At 42.1% G+C, this 17,591-nt stretch overlaps 2 protein-coding genes across 7 annotated transcripts; one reads left to right on the top strand and one right to left on the bottom strand.

Annotated features, from left to right (window-relative positions):
• The first annotated feature begins 69 nt into the window (after positions 1-69).
• Noa36 (zinc finger protein 330 homolog Noa36) lies at positions 70-3,929 on the top strand. Of its 2 annotated transcripts, none has more exons than XM_089842148.1 (7): positions 70-303; positions 391-664; positions 744-848; positions 909-955; positions 1,014-1,131; positions 1,199-1,309; positions 3,724-3,929. In XM_089842148.1, exons 1-7 carry the CDS (start codon positions 184-186, stop codon positions 3,852-3,854), a joined length of 906 nt encoding a protein of 301 aa, XP_089698274.1. In that variant the 5' UTR covers positions 70-183; the 3' UTR covers positions 3,855-3,929. The 2 variants fall into 2 exon arrangements, with proteins under 2 accessions (XP_089698274.1, XP_089698273.1); XM_089842147.1 differs by having other exon boundaries at positions 72-303; positions 391-688.
• Positions 3,930-7,709: 3,780 nt separating this feature from the next.
• On the bottom strand, positions 7,710-17,587 carry Fbl6 (F-box and leucine-rich repeat protein 6). 5 transcript variants are annotated; one of them, XM_089841977.1, is made up of 12 exons: positions 17,420-17,587; positions 15,948-16,169; positions 15,665-15,875; positions 14,278-14,430; positions 13,964-14,205; positions 13,659-13,860; positions 11,421-11,561; positions 11,187-11,321; positions 10,860-11,113; positions 10,612-10,774; positions 7,989-8,268; positions 7,710-7,747 (listed from the first exon to the last, which is right to left on the bottom strand). In XM_089841977.1, exons 2-12 carry the CDS (start codon positions 16,151-16,153, stop codon positions 7,737-7,739), a joined length of 1,998 nt encoding a protein of 665 aa, XP_089698103.1. In that variant the 5' UTR covers positions 16,154-16,169; positions 17,420-17,587; the 3' UTR covers positions 7,710-7,736. The 5 variants fall into 5 exon arrangements, with proteins under 5 accessions (XP_089698103.1, XP_089697962.1, XP_089698064.1 ...); XM_089841836.1 differs by having other exon boundaries at positions 7,710-8,268; positions 17,420-17,586; XM_089841938.1 differs by having other exon boundaries at positions 7,710-8,268; positions 11,427-11,561; positions 17,420-17,585.
• Positions 17,588-17,591: the final 4 nt, after the last annotated feature.

Raw genomic sequence — 17,591 nt, 5'->3', positions numbered from 1 at the left:
AGCCCACTCGATCACTGGAGAATGTTGCTCGGGAGAGTCGGGCCGAGTGCTCAATAATGAAAATGCCACGAGTGTCGTCTGCTGAAGCCTAGGCTTAGCTCCTTGAATTCGCCATTAAAGGGTTCCAAGAAATTACAGTTTCCAGCTTTATAGGTTTAATTTTCTAACACAAAGAGAAGAAAAATGCCTAAGAAAAAGACCGGACAACGCAAAAAAGCCGAAAAACAGAAACAAAGGCAAAAGGATATAAGAGAATCAAGAACCGGAAGATCCCTTCCAGACTATCCTTGCAATTCAAGCATGGTACGACCCTACGACTCGAGTACTCAACTTTTTTCTCCTTAAAATATAAAATTAAAAAACCAAAGATTTTCCCTCTTCTTTCGAAAGGAATGTGATAGTTGTGGGAGGAAACAAAAGAACAGGGCATTTTGCTACTTTTGCGCGTCTTTACAAAAGTTACCCATGTGCGCTGAATGTGGACGAACAAAATGCATGGCAAAGTCGGGCGATTGCGTTATCAGACACGCCGGGGTATTCGCCACTGGTATGAACATGGTGGGAGCGGTATGCGATTATTGCGAAGCTTGGGTTTGTCACGATCGTAAATGTTTAACAAGCCACGCCTGTTCATGCGTTTTACAAGACGCTACATGCGTAGAATGTGAACGATACGTCTGGGATTTTGGTAAACGAACATTGGGAAGTTAAACTTCACGCTAATGACTTTAGTTTAAATATAGGTGGTCGAGTTTACCAGTGTTCTTTCTGCTTGAACATGCTCTGTGAAGATGACCAATTTGAACATCAAGCTAGTTGTCAAGTTTTAGAATCAGAAACTTTGAAATGTATGATTGACGCAATATTCTCGCGCGATTGTTCGAACTTAAAACGTTTTTTATTTTCAGGTCAATCTTGCAATAAATTAGGACAGTATTCCTGTTTACGATGCAAAGTATTTAAACTAATCATTGGTTATGGTTTAACGAGTAACGCTTCGTTTATGTTTTTAGACATGCTTCTGTGACGATCACGTCAGAAGGAAAGGTTTCAAATACGATAAAAATCAACCCATAAATTGTCCAAAGTGTGGATATGAAACGCACGAAACTAAGGATCTGAGCATGTCTAGTACGGAAGAAAAACAGTGTGATTAGTTTGGTTTCGGAAAAGGTTATAGGGTTTTAACATTTTACAGCTAGAAGACACGATTATGGAAGACAACAACACAAGAATGATTATGATGATGACGACGATGACGATGGAAATAGTTCGGGATACATGTCTTATTATCAGTTCCAAGAAGCAGGTCTGTTACATAGCTATAGACTCGACCAGGCTCCGCGGGCTATAGAGTCGTCCGTGCTCCGGGGGGGGGGGGCACCGAGTCGTCCGTGCTCCGGGGGGGGGGGCACCGAGTCGACCGTGCTCCGGAGGGGGGACTACCGAGTCGACCGTGCTCCGGAGGGGGGACTACCGAGTCGACCGTGCTCCGGAGGGGGGGACTACCGAGTCGACCGTGCTCCGGAGGGGGGGACTACCGAGTCGTCCGTGCTCCGGAGGGGGGACTACCGAGTCGACCGTGCTCCGGAGGGGGGGACTACCGAGTCGACCGTGCTCCGGAGGGGGGGACTACCGAGTCGTCCGTGCTCCGGAGGGGGGACTACCGAGTCGACCGTGCTCCGGAGGGGGGACTACCGAGTCGACCGTGCTCCGGAGGGGGGACTACCGAGTCGACCGTGCTCCGGAGGGGGGACTACCGAGTCGACCGTGCTCCGGAGGGGGGACTACCGAGTCGACGGTGCTCCGGAGGGGGGACTACCGAGTCGACCGTGCTCCGGAGGGGGGACTACCGAGTCGACCGTGCTCCGGAGGGGGGACTACCGAGTCGACCGTGCTCCGGAGGGGGGACTACCGAGTCGACCGTGCTCCGGAGGGGGGACTACCGAGTCGACCGTGCTCCGGAGGGGGGACTACCGAGTCGACCGTGCTCCGGAGGGGGGACTACCGAGTCGACCGTGCTCCGGAGGGGGGACTACCGAGTCGACCGTGCTCCGGAGGGGGGACTACCGAGTCGACCGTGCTCCGGAGGGGGGACTACCGAGTCGACCGTGCTCCGGAGGGGGGACTACCGAGTCGACCGTGCTCCGGACGGGGGACTACCGAGTCGACCGTGCTCCGGAGGGGGGACTACCGAGTCGACCGTGCTCAAGAGGGGGGACTACCGAGTCGACCGTGCTCCGGAGGGGGGACTACCGAGTCGACCGTGCTCCGGAGGGGGGACTACCGAGTCGACCGTGCTCCGGAGGGGGGACTACCGAGTCGTCCGTGCTCCGGAGGGGGGACTACCGAGTCGTCCGTGCTCCGGAGGGGGGACTACCGAGTCGACCGTGCTCCGGAGGGGGACTACCGAGTCGACCGTGCTCCGGAGAGGGGACTACCGAGTCGACCGTGCTCCGGAGGGGGGACTACCGAGTCGACCGTGCTCCGGAGGGGGGACTACCGAGTCGACCGTGCTCCGGAGGGGGGACTACCGAGTCGACCGTGCTCCGGAGGGGGGACTACCGAGTCGACCGTGCTCCGGAGGGGGGACTACCGAGTCGACCGTGCTCCGGAGGGGGGGGCTACCGAGTCGACCGTGCTCCGGAGGGGGGGCTACCGAGTCGACCGTGCTCCGGAGGGGGGGGGCTACCGAGTCGACCGTGCTCCGGAGGGGGGGGGCTACCGAGTCGACCGTGCTCCGGAGGGGGGGGCTACCGAGTCGACCGTGCTCCGGAGGGGGGGGCTACCGAGTCGACCGTGCTTCGGAGGGGGGACTACCGAGTCGACCGTGCTCCGGAGGGGGGACTACCGAGTTGACCGTGCTCCGGAGGGGGGACTACCGAGTCGACCGTGCTCCGGAGGGGGGACTACCGAGTCGACCGTGCTCCGGAGGGGGGACTACCGAGTCGACCGTGCTCCGGAGGGGGGACTACCGAGTCGACCGTGCTCCGGAGGGGGGACTACCGAGTCGACCGTGCTCCGGAGGGGGGACTACCGAGTCGACCGTGCTCCGGAGGGGGGACTACCGAGTCGACCGTGCTCCGGAGGGGGGACTACCGAGTCGACCGTGCTCCGGAGGGGGGACTACCGAGTCGACCGTGCTCCGGAGGGGGGACTACCGAGTCGACCGTGCTCCGGAGGGGGGACTACCGAGTCGACCGTGCTCCGGAGGGGGGACTACCGAGTCGACCGTGCTCCGGAGGGGGGACTACCGAGTCGACCGTGCTCCGGAGGGGGGACTACCGAGTCGACCGTGCTCCGGAGGGGGGACTACCGAGTCGACCGTGCTCCGGACGGGGGACTACCGAGTCGACCGTGCTCCGGAGGGGGGACTACCGAGTCGACCGTGCTCAAGAGGGGGGACTACCGAGTCGACCGTGCTCCGGAGGGGGGGCTACCGAGTCGACCGTGCTCCGGAGGGGGGGGCTACCGAGTCGACCGTGCTCCGGAGGGGGGGGGGCTACCGAGTCGACCGTGCTCCGGAGGGGGGGGCTACCGAGTCGACCGTGCTCCGGAGGGGGGGGCTACCGAGTCGACCGTGCTTCGGGGGGGGGGCTACCGAGTCGACCGTGCTTCGGGGGGAGGGGCCTACCGAGTCGACCGTGCTCCGCGAGTACTCAAAAAGGGATACTCGCATAGAAAAAAAAAATGAGTCAAATGCTTGAATACTTCAAAATATAGGAAGAAGCAATCAAAACAATGATACAGAGAGCGAATCAGAAGATGACGACGACGAGGATGATGATGATGAAGACGAAGACGAAAGTGAGCAAGATTCCGCTGATGAAAATAAGGAAGAAAAGAAAACATAACTTTGTAATATATTCAATAAAATATGATACATTGAACCTGGAAAATAAAATAAAGTTTAAATTCTTTCAATTTGACTCGAGAAAATCAACAATATGTTTATTGCAATTAATATATGAATACGCTTAACTGGTACAAGGAGGAGGGGGGGGAGGGAGTGAAAATGATGGCTGCTGTACGGGGGAAGTGATTATATATATGTTTCAAAACACCTGCAACTTAATTTACGACTCCTTCGTTTAAAATTAATCCCAAATTGGAAATATAATTCGAGGGACTGTGACTCAATATTTAATTTTAATTAGAGTGATGAGTGCTCATTTTCATTTTCTTATTAAACACTTGGAAGTACCAGTATCGGAGACGGATGTATCGTGAATCGTGGGATAGAAAGAGAAGGGATGGTGAGTGAATATATTTACAATTTGTCACACGTACAGGTTGTTTTTTTTTTACTTTCTTCTTGGTTGTGAGATCAAATAAATTTCCAAGTTTCGATCCTGAATTAATTTCATTTTTAGGGTAGGCATAACGTTGATTAACTTTGCTGTATTATATTGTACCAATTAACGTATTTTTTTATACAAGTCATGATCCAAATATTAATTAAAATTTGTTTCCCACAAAATAAACATTAAATAAAAAGGTTACAAGGATTTCTCAAATTTATAATAATTAAATTAACTAATAATAATAATAAGCAAATTTGTACTGACCAAATGAAATAATGGCGTTGACGAGAAAATATAGAAGCGACACGCGTGAAAAGATGATACTGTTGGATGTGGGATGAGCTTAGTGACGTCATAACTACTCAAGGGGCGTGGGCTTACTAGAGTACACGCCCACAGTGTTTTTTACGGAGTGGGAGGAGGTGGTTATTGGCGTTACAATGGTTAAAGGGGCGTGGGTTTACTAGAGTGCACGCCCACAAAGTTTATTTACGGAGTGGGAGGAGCTCGTTATTGACGTACGTCACAATGGTTAAAGGGGCGTGAGTTTACTAGAGTTCACGCCCACAATGTTTATTTACAGAGAAAGAGGAGCTGGTTATTGACGTCACAATGGTTAAAGGGGCGTGGGTTTACTAGAGTACACGCTCACAATGTTTGTGTACAGAGTGGGAGGAGTTGGTTATTGACGTCACAATGGCAAAAGCGGGGTGGGTTTACTAGAGTACACGCGCACAATGTTTGTATACAGTGGGAGGAGCTGGTTATTAACGTCACAATGGCAAAAAGAGCGTAGGTTTATTAGAGCACACGCCCACAATGTTTATTTACGGAGTGGGAGGAGCTGGTTATTGGTGTCACAATGGTTAAAGGGGCGTGGGTTTACTAGAGTGCACGCCCATAAATGCTTATTTACGGAGTGGGAGAAGCTGGTTATTGGCGTCACAATGGTTAAAGGGCCGTGAGTTTACTAGAATACACGCCCACAAAGTTTCATCCTTGCACTGTGGAGATTCCTTAAGTCGCTTCTATTTGTTCCTGTCGTTAAAAGGTTAACTCTAATTCCCGCCAAATTTCATTTAATAAAATCAATTTTAAAAACAGAGCCTTATAATTTCAATATAGGCATCGGCAGCTTATGATAGGATAGATTTTGTTTTAAAATATTTCACAAAAATACGTTTAAAAACGGTGTGAAATGTTTCAGGAACATGCGCAGCAGATACAAGTGCATAATTTATATAAAATTAATTTTTTCTTTCTTTTTAGTTTTCCCCCCCCCAATTTTTCCTAATATAAACCCCGAAAAAACATAATTTCTCATTAAATTTAACTTTGGTATATAAATTACTCTTCCGATAGTAATTATTTTACTAACAACGATTCCTTTTTTTTAATTTATTTTGTTCTATCATATTTTTTCGAGGCATATTTGTATCTTTAAAAATTATTTTTTAGGCTAAAAACACTTTTTTTTTCGTTATTTAAAAATTGCGGCAATATATTTTGTCAACGTTTTATATTAAATGCTGGGTCTGTCACTTTATCTTCATCATTTTGTGATTAATATTATATAACTCTTGACGTATGTTAAATATAATAAAATATATCTTGGAAAATAATCGTGATAAACGTAACTCCAAGAATACGCGCAAGGATGATGGGGGGAGAGAATGGTTTGGTAATCAGAGAGAGAAATCAACGCGCGCTAACTGCGGCACAGCTCAGGTCAGGTGGGACTCCAAATATGGGGGAGGAATAGTCGGACTAAATTGTAATTAGTTCGTCTATAGCAGCGTGGGAAAAAAGACTGGCACAGGGCAAATGACCACTTTAAAAATTAAATCGGAAGGGACTATTAAGAAAATTCAAGGGTAACCCAAGTCCAGATATTAACTCAAATATATTAATTATCCAAGTCTTAATCTTAGCAGACGACGTGTCCTGGTCAGTGGCAGGGCTGGAAATAAGCACAGGACACTGGACATTGTCCAATAAAATTTTAAAATGTCCCATTTTTTTAAAAACTAAGGGGGTCACTGGACAATGTGACCAATAAATTTCGATACCTTGACTCTGGAGAATCGACACAATTTTTGCACACTTAAGTGGACAATGTCCTATAAATTTTCCAGTCAAACAGGGGGTCCCTAGCCAGATGTCCCATAAGAAATTTTTCTTATTTCCGGCCCTGGTCAGTGGGTCATGACTCATGGACTAGCCTAATGTCCAGTTTTAAAAAATCCTTATTTCCCACCCTGGTCTATATCCCTTCTTAGCGAATTACCATTGAGTCCGACTATTCCTCCCCCATTTTTGGGCGTCCCACCCAACCCGAGTTGCGCCACAGTTAGCGCGCCGATTTCTCATCCTCCCCCCATCACCCTTGGAATACGGAGCGACGAAAAAGACAAAAAAATATATAACTTAATAATAAACTGTACCGCTTTTTTTTTTTCAAATTAAGCGGTACAATGGTAAAATAATCTTATTTCTTTTCATTTCATTTAAAAATCTGAATTCTACGAAATACTCTCTGTCTCTCTCCTTATATTTATAAAAAGCCTCTTATTATTATTATTATACTTTTTTATAATAAATACTCTGAGAAAACGGCTTGTGCATCGCTATAAACGTAGTGCTCTATTTCATTTCATTTTTTTTAAATATACAGTATTATTAATATTAATTTCTTTTAAACAATTCATGAAAAATTCCTCGAAAGTTTGCAGCTGATCTCATCTCAAACTCAAAGTCGCGGGGATTACGGCTCGACAAACGAAATCGAAGACAGTTTGTTTGTTTGTTCGTTCCCGCTTTCTAATTACGATTACGATGAATCAGACTCGACAAAAACGCGCTCCGTTAACTTGCCGCGCAATTATATATATTTTTCCCCACTTTTAGTCTAATTTAAAATGTTTTCATGATGGACCAGAGTTTATAAAAACATGTTCGAATGACGAAAGGAATATTATAATAAAATGTTATATAATGAACAGGCAGTTTTGTTATCGCACTTTTCTCCGCTAAAAACCGATGTTATACGATAAACAGGCAGTTATCGCACTTTCCTCTGCTAAAAACCAACCGATAGATACACTTTCCTAAGAAGAACATAACCCGTCTAATCGAATATACGAACGTAAAGAACACAACACAATCATTGAAAATACGGCACTTGAAGATGTTCGTTCGTTAATTTCTTCGTTCGTTAATTGCTTCGTTCATCCTTTACAAAATACCTAACAAATCTTTAATTTGGGCGTTTCAAAATATAATGCCCTACTTTTCAACCCTTTCCGCATAGTTTATTAAAATATTATTATTCACCGTAATTCATCGCGAAATTAAAAAAAAAATTAAATTAAAAAATTATAATTCGTCGTTCGATCCTTCCGTAACTTATTTTTTAATTAAAAATTGGCGTTTTTATTCCTTTACTTTGATTGGAATGATCGTTATCGTATCAAGGGGTATGTTTTTTTACGAGACGATTCGCGAAGAAGAGATAATAAAAAAGAAAGAAAGAAAAAAGAAGATTCTTTGTTACCTTAATATATTACACATCTTTTTGTAACGTTGTTCCGAGCGTTGGATAATTAAATATTAATTTTTTATTATTTTTTTTTAATTAGTTTTCACTTTTGGCAACGGTGGCTTTAATATCATCGTCAAACTTACCCTCGACGATTTCTTCTCGTAACCGATCGAGATCGTCTCCCTTGTAGAGTCGTTTAATTCCCCGAGGTAAAGCTCGACACGAAGTTAGGTTTAGAGTGTGTAAGCGTTTGCACTTTTCCAGGACACTTCGAATGCTGAATAAAGAAATGGCCGAGCCGCACACGTCGAGTATCTCCAATTGAGACTCGCCGTCTGTACAACTTAGAGATATAACGCCTTGATCTATCGCGTCTGTGTTATTGGCCCATGAAAGATCCACCTCTTTCAAGCTATGGTTCCACTGAGGTTCAAAACAAAATATGGCCTGAGCATTAACTTGGCTAATCATCTCCGAGCATTTTATAACTCGGCTAATCATCTCTCAGCATTAACTAGGCCAATCATCTCTCAGCATTAAACTTGGCCAATCATCTCTCAACATTAAACTTGGCCAATCATCTCTCAACATTAAACTTGGCCAATCATCTCTCAACATTAAACTTGGCCAATCATCTCTCAACATTAAACTTGGCCAATCATCTCTCAACATTAAACTTGGCCAATCATCTCTCAACATTAAACTTGGCCAATCATCTCTCAACATTAAACTTGGCCAATCACCTCTCAACATTAAACTTGGCCAATCACCTCCCAACATTAACTTGGCCAATCACCTCCCAACATTAACTTGGCCAATCACCTCCCAACATTAACTTGGCCAATCACCTCTCAACCTTAACCAGGCCAATCACCTCTCAACCTTAACCAGGCCAATCATCTCTCAGCATTAACTCGGCCAATCATCTATCAACATTAACTAGGCCAATCACCTCTCAACCTTAACCAGGCCAATCATCTCTCAGCATTAACTCGGCCAATCATCTATCAACATTAACTAGGCCAATCATCTCTCAGCATTAACTAGGCCAATCATCTCTCGACATTAACTAGGCCAATCATCTCTCAGCATTAACTAGGCCAATCATCTATCAACATTAACTAGGCCAATCATCTCTCAGCATTAACTAGGCCAATCATCTCTCAGCATTAACTAGGCCAATCATCTCTCAGCATTAACTAGGCCAATCATCTCTCAACATTAATTTGGCTAAACATCAACTTGGCTAATCACCTCCGAGCATTTTATAACTCGGCTAATGATCTCTCAACATTAACTAGGCCAATCATCTCTCAGCATTAACTAGGCCAATCATCTCTCAGCATTAACTTGGCCAATCATCTCTCAGCATTAACTAGGCCAATCATCTCTCAGCATTAACTTGGCCAATCATCTCTCAACATTAATTTGGCTAAACATCAACTTGGCTAATCACCTCATCTCTCAGCATTAACTAGGCCAATCATCTCTCAGCATTAACTTGGCCAATCATCTCTCAACATTAAACTTGGCCAATCATCTCTCAACATTAAACTTGGCCAATCATCTCTCAACATTAAACTTGGCCAATCATCTCTCAACATTAAACTTGGCCAATCATCTCTCAACATTAAACTTGGCCAATCATCTCTCAACATTAAACTTGGCCAATCACCTCCGAACATTAACTTGGCCAATCACCTCCCAACATTAACTTGGCCAATCACCTCCCAACATTAACTTGGCCAATCACCTCCCAACATTAACTTGGCCAATCACCTCCCAACATTAACTTGGCCAATCACCTCTCAACCTTAACCAGGCCAATCATCTCTCTGCATTAACTCGGCCAATCATCTCTCAGCATTAACTAGGCCAATCATCTCTCGACATTAACTCGGCCAATCATCTCTCAGCATTAACTCGGCCAATCATCTATCAACATTAACTAGGCCAATCATCTCTCAGCATTAACTAGGCCAATCATCTCTCAGCATTAACTAGGCCAATCATCTCTCGACATTAACTAGGCCAATCATCTCTCGACATTAACTCGGCCAATCATCTCTCGACATTAACTCGGCCAATCATCTCTCAGCATTAACTCGGCCAATCATCTATCAACATTAACTAGGCCAATCATCTCTCAGCATTAACTAGGCCAATCATCTCTCAGCATTAACTAGGCCAATCATCTCTCAGCATTAACTAGGCCAATCATCTCTCAGCATTAACTAGGCCAATCATCTCTCAACATTAATTTGGCTAAACATCAACTTGGCTAATCACCTCCGAGCATTTTATAACTCGGCTAATGATCTCTCAACATTAACTAGGCCAATCATCTCTCAGCATTAACTAGGCCAATCATCTCTCAGCATTAACTTGGCCAATCATCTCTCAACATTAATTTGGCTAAACATCAACTTGGCTAATCACCTCCGAGCATTTTATAACTCGGCTAATGATCTCTCAACATTAACTTGGCCAATCATCTCTCAACATTAACTGGGCCAATCACCTCTCAACATTAACTAGGCCAATCATCTCTCAACATTAACTTGGCCAATCACCTCTAAACATTAACTAGGCCAATCATCTCTCAACATTAACTAGGCCAATCATCTCTCAACATTAACTTGGCCAATCACCTCTAAACATTAACTTGGCCAATCATCTCCCAACATTAACTTTGCTAATCACCTCCCAACATTAATTTTGCTAATCCCTGACCATGAATTTCGCGAATCCAATAATAACAATTACCTTCTTAAGAATGAGTTCCAAGTCCGTTGTTTTTGTTGCTGCACACTGAGATAAATGAAGATGTTCAATTTCCCAAGCTGGCACTTTAACTAATCCCGAAACGGATATACTTCGACAACCCCTAACATCCAACAATTTTAACTTATGCGCTGATTTAACCAACCTTTAAACAAACAAAGCAAAGAAAAAAGAAATCCAAACCAATCAAACGCAAATCCTTCATCAAAACAAACCAATTCCCGTCATACCTTTCAAGATCATTGTCCCCCAAATAAGATCCGTACTCTTTTGTTACGGCGATACTTAATTCTTCAAGCTCGGGGAAACCGGGAGCTCGAGCTTGAAGAGACAAAGAGGCTGGGGCTAAGGCGATATTACTATTGGCCAAACGTAGAATTTTAATTTTCGGACAACCTTGTTGAAATTTCTCTAAAGGTAAAACCATCGAACTGGTGGACAAAATATTGGACAAATCCAATGCTACCAAATTTGGACACATCTCCTAAACGAACGAACGTAACACCTGGTCAATATTACATCGCAAGAAAGGAAGAAGTAAAACTATCTTATCTTACAGCGATGTTCTTGAAAACGGGTAAAAAATTATTAACTTTATTTTCGGCTAAAAGCAAATGAGTCAATTGATGACCACATTTTTCAAACAGGTACTTAAGGCTGTAGTTGCCGACTGGACTATTAACGGAAGAATGCTTAAGAAGACACAAAAGACAAAACAACAACTCAAAAGCGTTAATTAATTTTCGTTCGAAGGGTTATAATTGGCCTAAAGACGTCACAACTTTACTAACAAATACCTGAGCTGCTGCTGATAAATCTATGGAGCTTAATTTTGGACACGAGTCTGCTAATAATTTGATGCATTCGGAGGTCATTTTCGAACAGTGGTTTAAATTGATGCTAGTAAGTTTTGGACAATTGTCAGCTATCGCCTGGAAAATATCAATTCCTGTTAAAGACAGGAATTTTTTTTGTCCTGGGAGGGTTTTAATTAGTACTGGGCGAGTACTGATCCTTTCAAAGAATCAAGTATCTCGATCCGAGCACACCAAGTCAGTATTCAGAATAGGCACTATTTTACTACTTGTCATAATCGTGAATTTTTTAGGGTTAAGTACAGGCGAATTTTTTAGGGTTAAGTACAGGCGAATTTTTTAGGGTTTAGTACCAGCGAATTTTTTAGGGTTTAGTACAGGCGAATTTTTTAGGGTTTAGTACAGGCGAATTTTTTAGGGTAAAGTACAGGCGAATTTTTTAGGGTAAAGTACAGGCGAATTTTTTAGGGTTAAGTACAGGCGAATTTTTTAGGGTTAAGTACAGGCGAATTTTTTAGGGTTTAGTACAGGCGAATTTTTTAGGGTTTAGTACAGGCGAATTTTTTAGGGTAAAGTACAGGCGAATTTTTTAGGGTAAAGTACAGGCGAATTTTTTAGGGTTAAGTACAGGCGAATTTTTTAGGGTTTAGTACAGGCGAATTTTTTAGGGTTTAGTACAGGCGAATTTTTTAGGGTTAAGTACAGGCGAATTTTTTAGGGTTAAGTACAGGCGAATTTTTTAGGGTTTAGTACAGGCGAATTTTTTAGGGTTAAGTACACCCGAATTTTTTAGGGTTTAGTACCACCGGCGAATGTTTTAGGGTTAAGTGGCGAAATTTTTAGGGTTAAGTACCAGGCGAATTTTGTAGGCTTAAGTACCATCGAATTTTGTAGGCTTAAGAACCATCGAATTTTGTAGGCTTAAGAACCATCGAATTTTGTAGGCTTAAGAACCATCGAATTTTGTAGGCTTAGGTAACCTCGAATGTTTTAAGGCTTAAGAACCTGTGAAAATTTTAGGCTTAAGGACTAGCGAAATTTTTAGGCCAGTGAATTAAACTGTTAAACATGGCCAAGGTCCAAATTCTCATTTAAACTTCCAGTACTCAATAAGTAAACTTAGTTACTACAGTGTTGCCATATTGGGCTGGAAAGCCGCCAATTGGGCTTCTTCTCTAAAATACTGGCTGGAAATAAAACGGTTGGCGGGAAATTTGGCTTTCTGTAGTTAAAATAACCGCCAATAGAGCTATTTCAGAGGGGGTAATGGCTACGTCACCAATGCTATTTGCCCATAGAGAAACCCTCACAAAATGGCCGCCCTCTACACTCAAAGGCAGGCCCAATTTTCGTAGCAGACGAAATTTTTCCCCCACTGAAATAGCTCTATAGGCCAGGATCATTAGAATTTCTAAGAAACTGCTAAATGGCACTGTCAACCTTTTCAGCAGCTTAAAATTCCTCAATAGAGTTATATCGGTTACGGGGAGGGTGACATTAAACTCCGCCCATTCGCCATTTTGGCGGCAGAATTTAACATGAGCTCTATAGCCACCAGAAGGTGACGCCATCTGTTGGCTTGTTAATTTCATTGGTTGAAAAACCAATAACGTCTCACCCCCCTCAGCAAATATTACTCTATTTGTGACTAAATAAAATGGTTACATTTCCCTTTTGGGTTTTATAAACGGTGTTAGGATGTAATATCCATTGAAATTTCTAAAAGAAAAAGGAATTCCAAATTTTCATGATAAAATTTTTTTTTCTTTTTTTTTGGGCTGTTTTTCAAAATATAGTGGCGGTTTTTTGGGCTATTTTTCAAAATATCGATTGGCGGTTTTTTGGGTTATTTTTCAAAATATCGATTGGCGGTTTTTTGGGCTGTTTTTCAGAACATAGATTGGCGGTTTTTTGGGCTGTTTTTCAAAATACAGATAGGCGGTTTTTTTTTGGGCTATTTTTCAAAATATTGATTGTCGGTTTTTTTGGCTGTTTTTCAAAACATAGATTGGCGGTTTTTTGGGATGTTTTTCAAAATACCGATTGGCGGTTTTTTTGGGCTATTTTTCAAAATATCTTTTGGCGATTTTTTGGGCTGGTTTACAATTTTATTTTGGCGGGTTCAAGGTTGGTTTTCAATCTGGCATCCTGGTACTCATTAACCTAAAAAATGATACTCGCCCAGTACTAATTAAAAAATAAACGTTAACTTACCTTAATTCCATAAAGTGTAAGACTTTTTTCCCAACCACCCAAATTCAGATCTTCCGTTTTTGACATAAATTCTTCGCATAATTTCTTCAGATTAAGTTCGTTTAAATCCTTTTTGTGGCAATTACTAGAGGACATGTCAACTTTGACCCATAATGTGCTACTATACGCCACTGTTTCCCATAACCTGCATACTTTAGACACTCTGGGAAATTCAAATTAGATTTTTTATGGCTTCATTTCACTTTTAACGGAGAATCTCTAAAAAAATTTAACTTTTAACGGAGAATCAAATCTTAAAAAAAAACCTTTTAATGAAGGGAAAGGCTCCTTCTTTTCGTATCGCCATCCCAAATATTTTGAGTAAAACATTTTCGGGTATTAATTTGCTCCACCTTTCATCGTATTCAACTTTTACACGAGTTTCGTCATCACATTTATCATCGGCGTCTTTGAAAGTGACGGATTTCCGTATCCGTACTTTCTTTTCTTTCAGAGCTCTCGGTGCTCGTTTTTTCTCTTTTTTGATTTTGGCTTTCTTTTCCTTAACCTTTTTGATAAAATGTTTCACGTTGACTCACGAGTGACGGAAGAAAAGGCATGCATTAATTTCTTCACAGACCTTTATTTCTTTAGGAGGTGGTTCGGCGTTTTTTCTTTTCCTACCCCTTTTGGAATTAACTTTATCACCGAGTTTAAATTTAATTGTCATGATTCCCTTTTCCGTCGCTGCCCCATTAGGAACGCTTATTACCCAATTTTGATGGCTACCACTCTTTAATTGTTAAATGATATTATTTATAAGTAAAAAATGGGTATTTTTAACAGCTAGGGTTCATACAACTTTTGGAAAACAAATTTCCCTGAGATTTCCAGGTTTTTCCCCATATACTTCCCTGAATTTTACAGGTTTTTCCCGTGTATAGAGTATCCTATGGAGCCAATGTTAACGAAGGAGTGAGGGGGGCAAATATGACTATAACATACTCAAAGGACATCCCCGTATCTCTAGTAGAACCAGAGTTATGAGCCTCCAAAGTATAGTGTAATGTTAATCCTATGGAGGGGATTATGTTTATGAACATTTTGCTTAATTAGTCGGCCCCTGTTTGTCGTAGCCCTAAGTCTTTAGTATGGTTGGATGGGGGGCAAATAGGACTATAACATATTCAAAGGACATCCCCGTATCTATAGTAGAACCAGAGTTATGAGCCTCCAAAGTATAGTGTAATGTTAATCCTATGGAGGGTATGTTTATGAACATTTTGCTTAATTACTCGGCCCCTGTTTGACGTAGCCCTAAGTTTTTAGTATGGGTGGATGGGGGACAAATAGGGCTATAACATACTCAAAAGGCATCCCCATATCCCCAGTAGAACCAGAGTTATGAGCCTCCAAAGTTGGGTGTAATGCTATTCCTATGGAGGGGGGTATGTTTGTTTACGTTTTGCTTAATTACTCGGCCCCTGTTTGGCGTAGCCCTAAGTTTTTAGTATGGTTGGATGGGGGACAAATAGGACTATAACATACTCAAAGGACATCCCCGTATCTCTAGTAGAACCAGAGTTATTAGCCTCCAAAGTATAGTGTAATGTTAATCCTATGGAGGGTATGTTTACGAACATTTTGCTGAATTACTCGGCCCCTGTTTGACGTAGCCCTAAGTTTTTAGTATGGTTGGATGGGGGATAAATTGCACTATAACATACTCAAAGGACATCCCCGTATCTCCAGTAGAACCAGAGTTATGAGCCTCCAAAGTTGGGTGTAATGTTAATCCTAGGAGGGGGGTATGTTCACGAACATTTTGCTTAATTACTCGGCCCCTGTTTGACGTAAATTTCCCTGATTTCCCTGAATTTTACTAAAAATTCGAAATTTCCCTGAATTTTACTAAAAATTCTAAATTTCCCTGAGTTTTCCCTGAGGTTTTTGTCAACTATTTATTTCCCTGATTTTTCCTTGAGGTTTTCCCGGTTTGTATGAACCCTGTTTTGACAAGGGCTCACCTTAGAGTGGCTTTTAAGGGAATTATTTATATGTAAATTTTCGCATTTTTCCTCCTCCTCCTCCATCTTCGATTCTTCGGAGGAAGCTTTGTCAGCTTTCACTTCGGTCCCGCTATCTTGACTTTCTTGACCATCAGAAGGAAAACATTGAGATAAGTCTGATTTCTCTTCGTACCCGCTACTATCGCCTTCAATGGCTGAATCGTCCAATCTTAAATTATAATACATCGACCCTGAACTGAGTATCGACACAAATGTTTTAATACACAAAATCAAATCAAACCTGTGTCTCTGAGCAGCCATAGTGGGTTCTACAACGTAATCAGAATCATTTGAATCATCGGAAGGCCAAGCTTCACCGTTAAATGCAAAAAGTACGGGTTTTTTGGCCCTTTGAGTTAGCCTACGTTTTGTTTTAGCAGCTTGGTGATCGCAGACTAAACCATTATGATGACTATTCTTTGAGATACGACTATGTTCATCAGCCATATCAAGGTGATAACACCTGTGGATTTACAATAAACCCGCGGTTTTTTACTCTACTAAAAAGTCTATAAAATATTCACCTGGCCTACGCGGAAGCTGCGTGAACTAAACTAATCTTTCACCTATTAAAGACCCTTGTATAATAAACATACGCGAAAAAATAAAGAAAAACCCCAAGAAAAGAACTGTATCGTTTTATTTTGAATTATTTACTCTTTAATACAACGAAAATTAATTAAATATCGTAATAAACATTAAAGAACGCGTCAGAAAAACAATAATTTCGTACCTTTAGAAATTCGAGACCGAAAATGGGCCACCCGCGCGCTTCCTTATGGATTTTGGGATTCAACTCGCGGCTCACGATTTATAATCATAATTTGAAGAGCGTTTCGATTGGCTCAAAATACGATTTGACACACCCACTTTCAAAGCCACCCAAATTAGCGCGGAGTAATACGCCGGACATCGACTCACGCGCGAGATAGTGCCCAGTGAATTTCAAATGAAATTCAAATTCAGAGACATTTTTAAGCCTTAAACATAATTTTTGTGTCCATTTATTATAAAAATAACGAATTTGGCGTTTAGAAATTTAAAATAATTCAATTTGAACGAAAGATACCCTAAAAATTCATCTGTCATCAATAACAAAAGGCGGGCTTTGATAGAAATGGGCGGGAATTAAGAATGCGCGAGCATACGACGCGTCAGACCCCCCTGAAGCCAACCCCCCCTCACTGTGTAAACCCGAGTCCGAGGCTTAGCGAAATAATCTTATCAAATCAAAACTTTGCTTCTTAACTATTTTTCAACCAACACTTGGCTTTAAATTTGTACTAAAATGGTTAATATAATTTCGTAATGTTTCTTGAAAGTTAACCCTTGTTGTGCTGGAATTAGGATACGTACGTATCACTATAATCCTTGGATTAGGATTATCCTATTCGTAAATGTTCGTATAGAATCATAACAAACATGTATCGTATTCATATAGCTCCTGCCCAGACTTACGTAGAGTGTATCTTATAAACCGCGTTGGTTGTATGAAATTTCTGAATAAAATAAGCAATATCGCTATTGAAATAAGTTGAATAATTGAGAAATTATTGCTATAATCATTGTTTTCCTATTCGTTGGGGCCAAAAATCAGTAGACCGATTTCCATGTCTTACAGGGAAGCGTCGAAAAGTTCAAAACAAGATGGAAGCCTTAGGGGCCTAGCCGTTTAAGTAATGTTAAGCGAAAACTGGAATTGAACAGACTTACCGTTATTCCTTACATGTATCGTTTGTTCGGACATCACAATTGGCGTGTTATTGTTTCACAAACACTCAGAAATATTATTAACAATAATTTGACTTGTTTGGTATTTAATATTCACCGCTAACCGAACACGAAGGAACGATGGTGTTCGCGTTACCACCACACCATGCACGAA

The sequence above is a fragment of the Phalangium opilio genome, unplaced genomic scaffold (assembly GCF_054372755.1).
Source record: "Phalangium opilio isolate 3A_F unplaced genomic scaffold, DU_Popi_V2 ptg000002l_1, whole genome shotgun sequence".
Lineage (NCBI taxonomy): Eukaryota > Metazoa > Arthropoda > Arachnida > Opiliones > Phalangiidae > Phalangium > Phalangium opilio.
This window is presented reverse-complemented; position numbering and strand designations above follow the sequence as displayed.

Coding starts and splice junctions, on each gene's coding strand:
- Noa36 (XM_089842147.1), top strand. CDS start 184: ATGCCTAAGAAAAAGACCGGACAACGCAAAAAAGCCGAAAAACAGAAA. Junction 304..390: donor ATCCTTGCAATTCAAGCATG/GTACGACCCTAC, acceptor TTCTTTCGAAAG/GAATGTGATAGTTGTGGGAG. Junction 1,132..1,198: donor TAAGGATCTGAGCATGTCTA/GTACGGAAGAAA, acceptor AACATTTTACAG/CTAGAAGACACGATTATGGA.
- Fbl6 (XM_089841836.1), bottom strand. CDS start 16,153: ATGGCTGATGAACATAGTCGTATCTCAAAGAATAGTCATCATAATGGT. Junction 15,876..15,947: donor ATGGCTGCTCAGAGACACAG/GTTTGATTTGAT, acceptor TTATAATTTAAG/ATTGGACGATTCAGCCATTG. Junction 13,861..13,963: donor GCCTTTCCCTTCATTAAAAG/GTTTTTTTTTAA, acceptor TGAATTTCCCAG/AGTGTCTAAAGTATGCAGGT.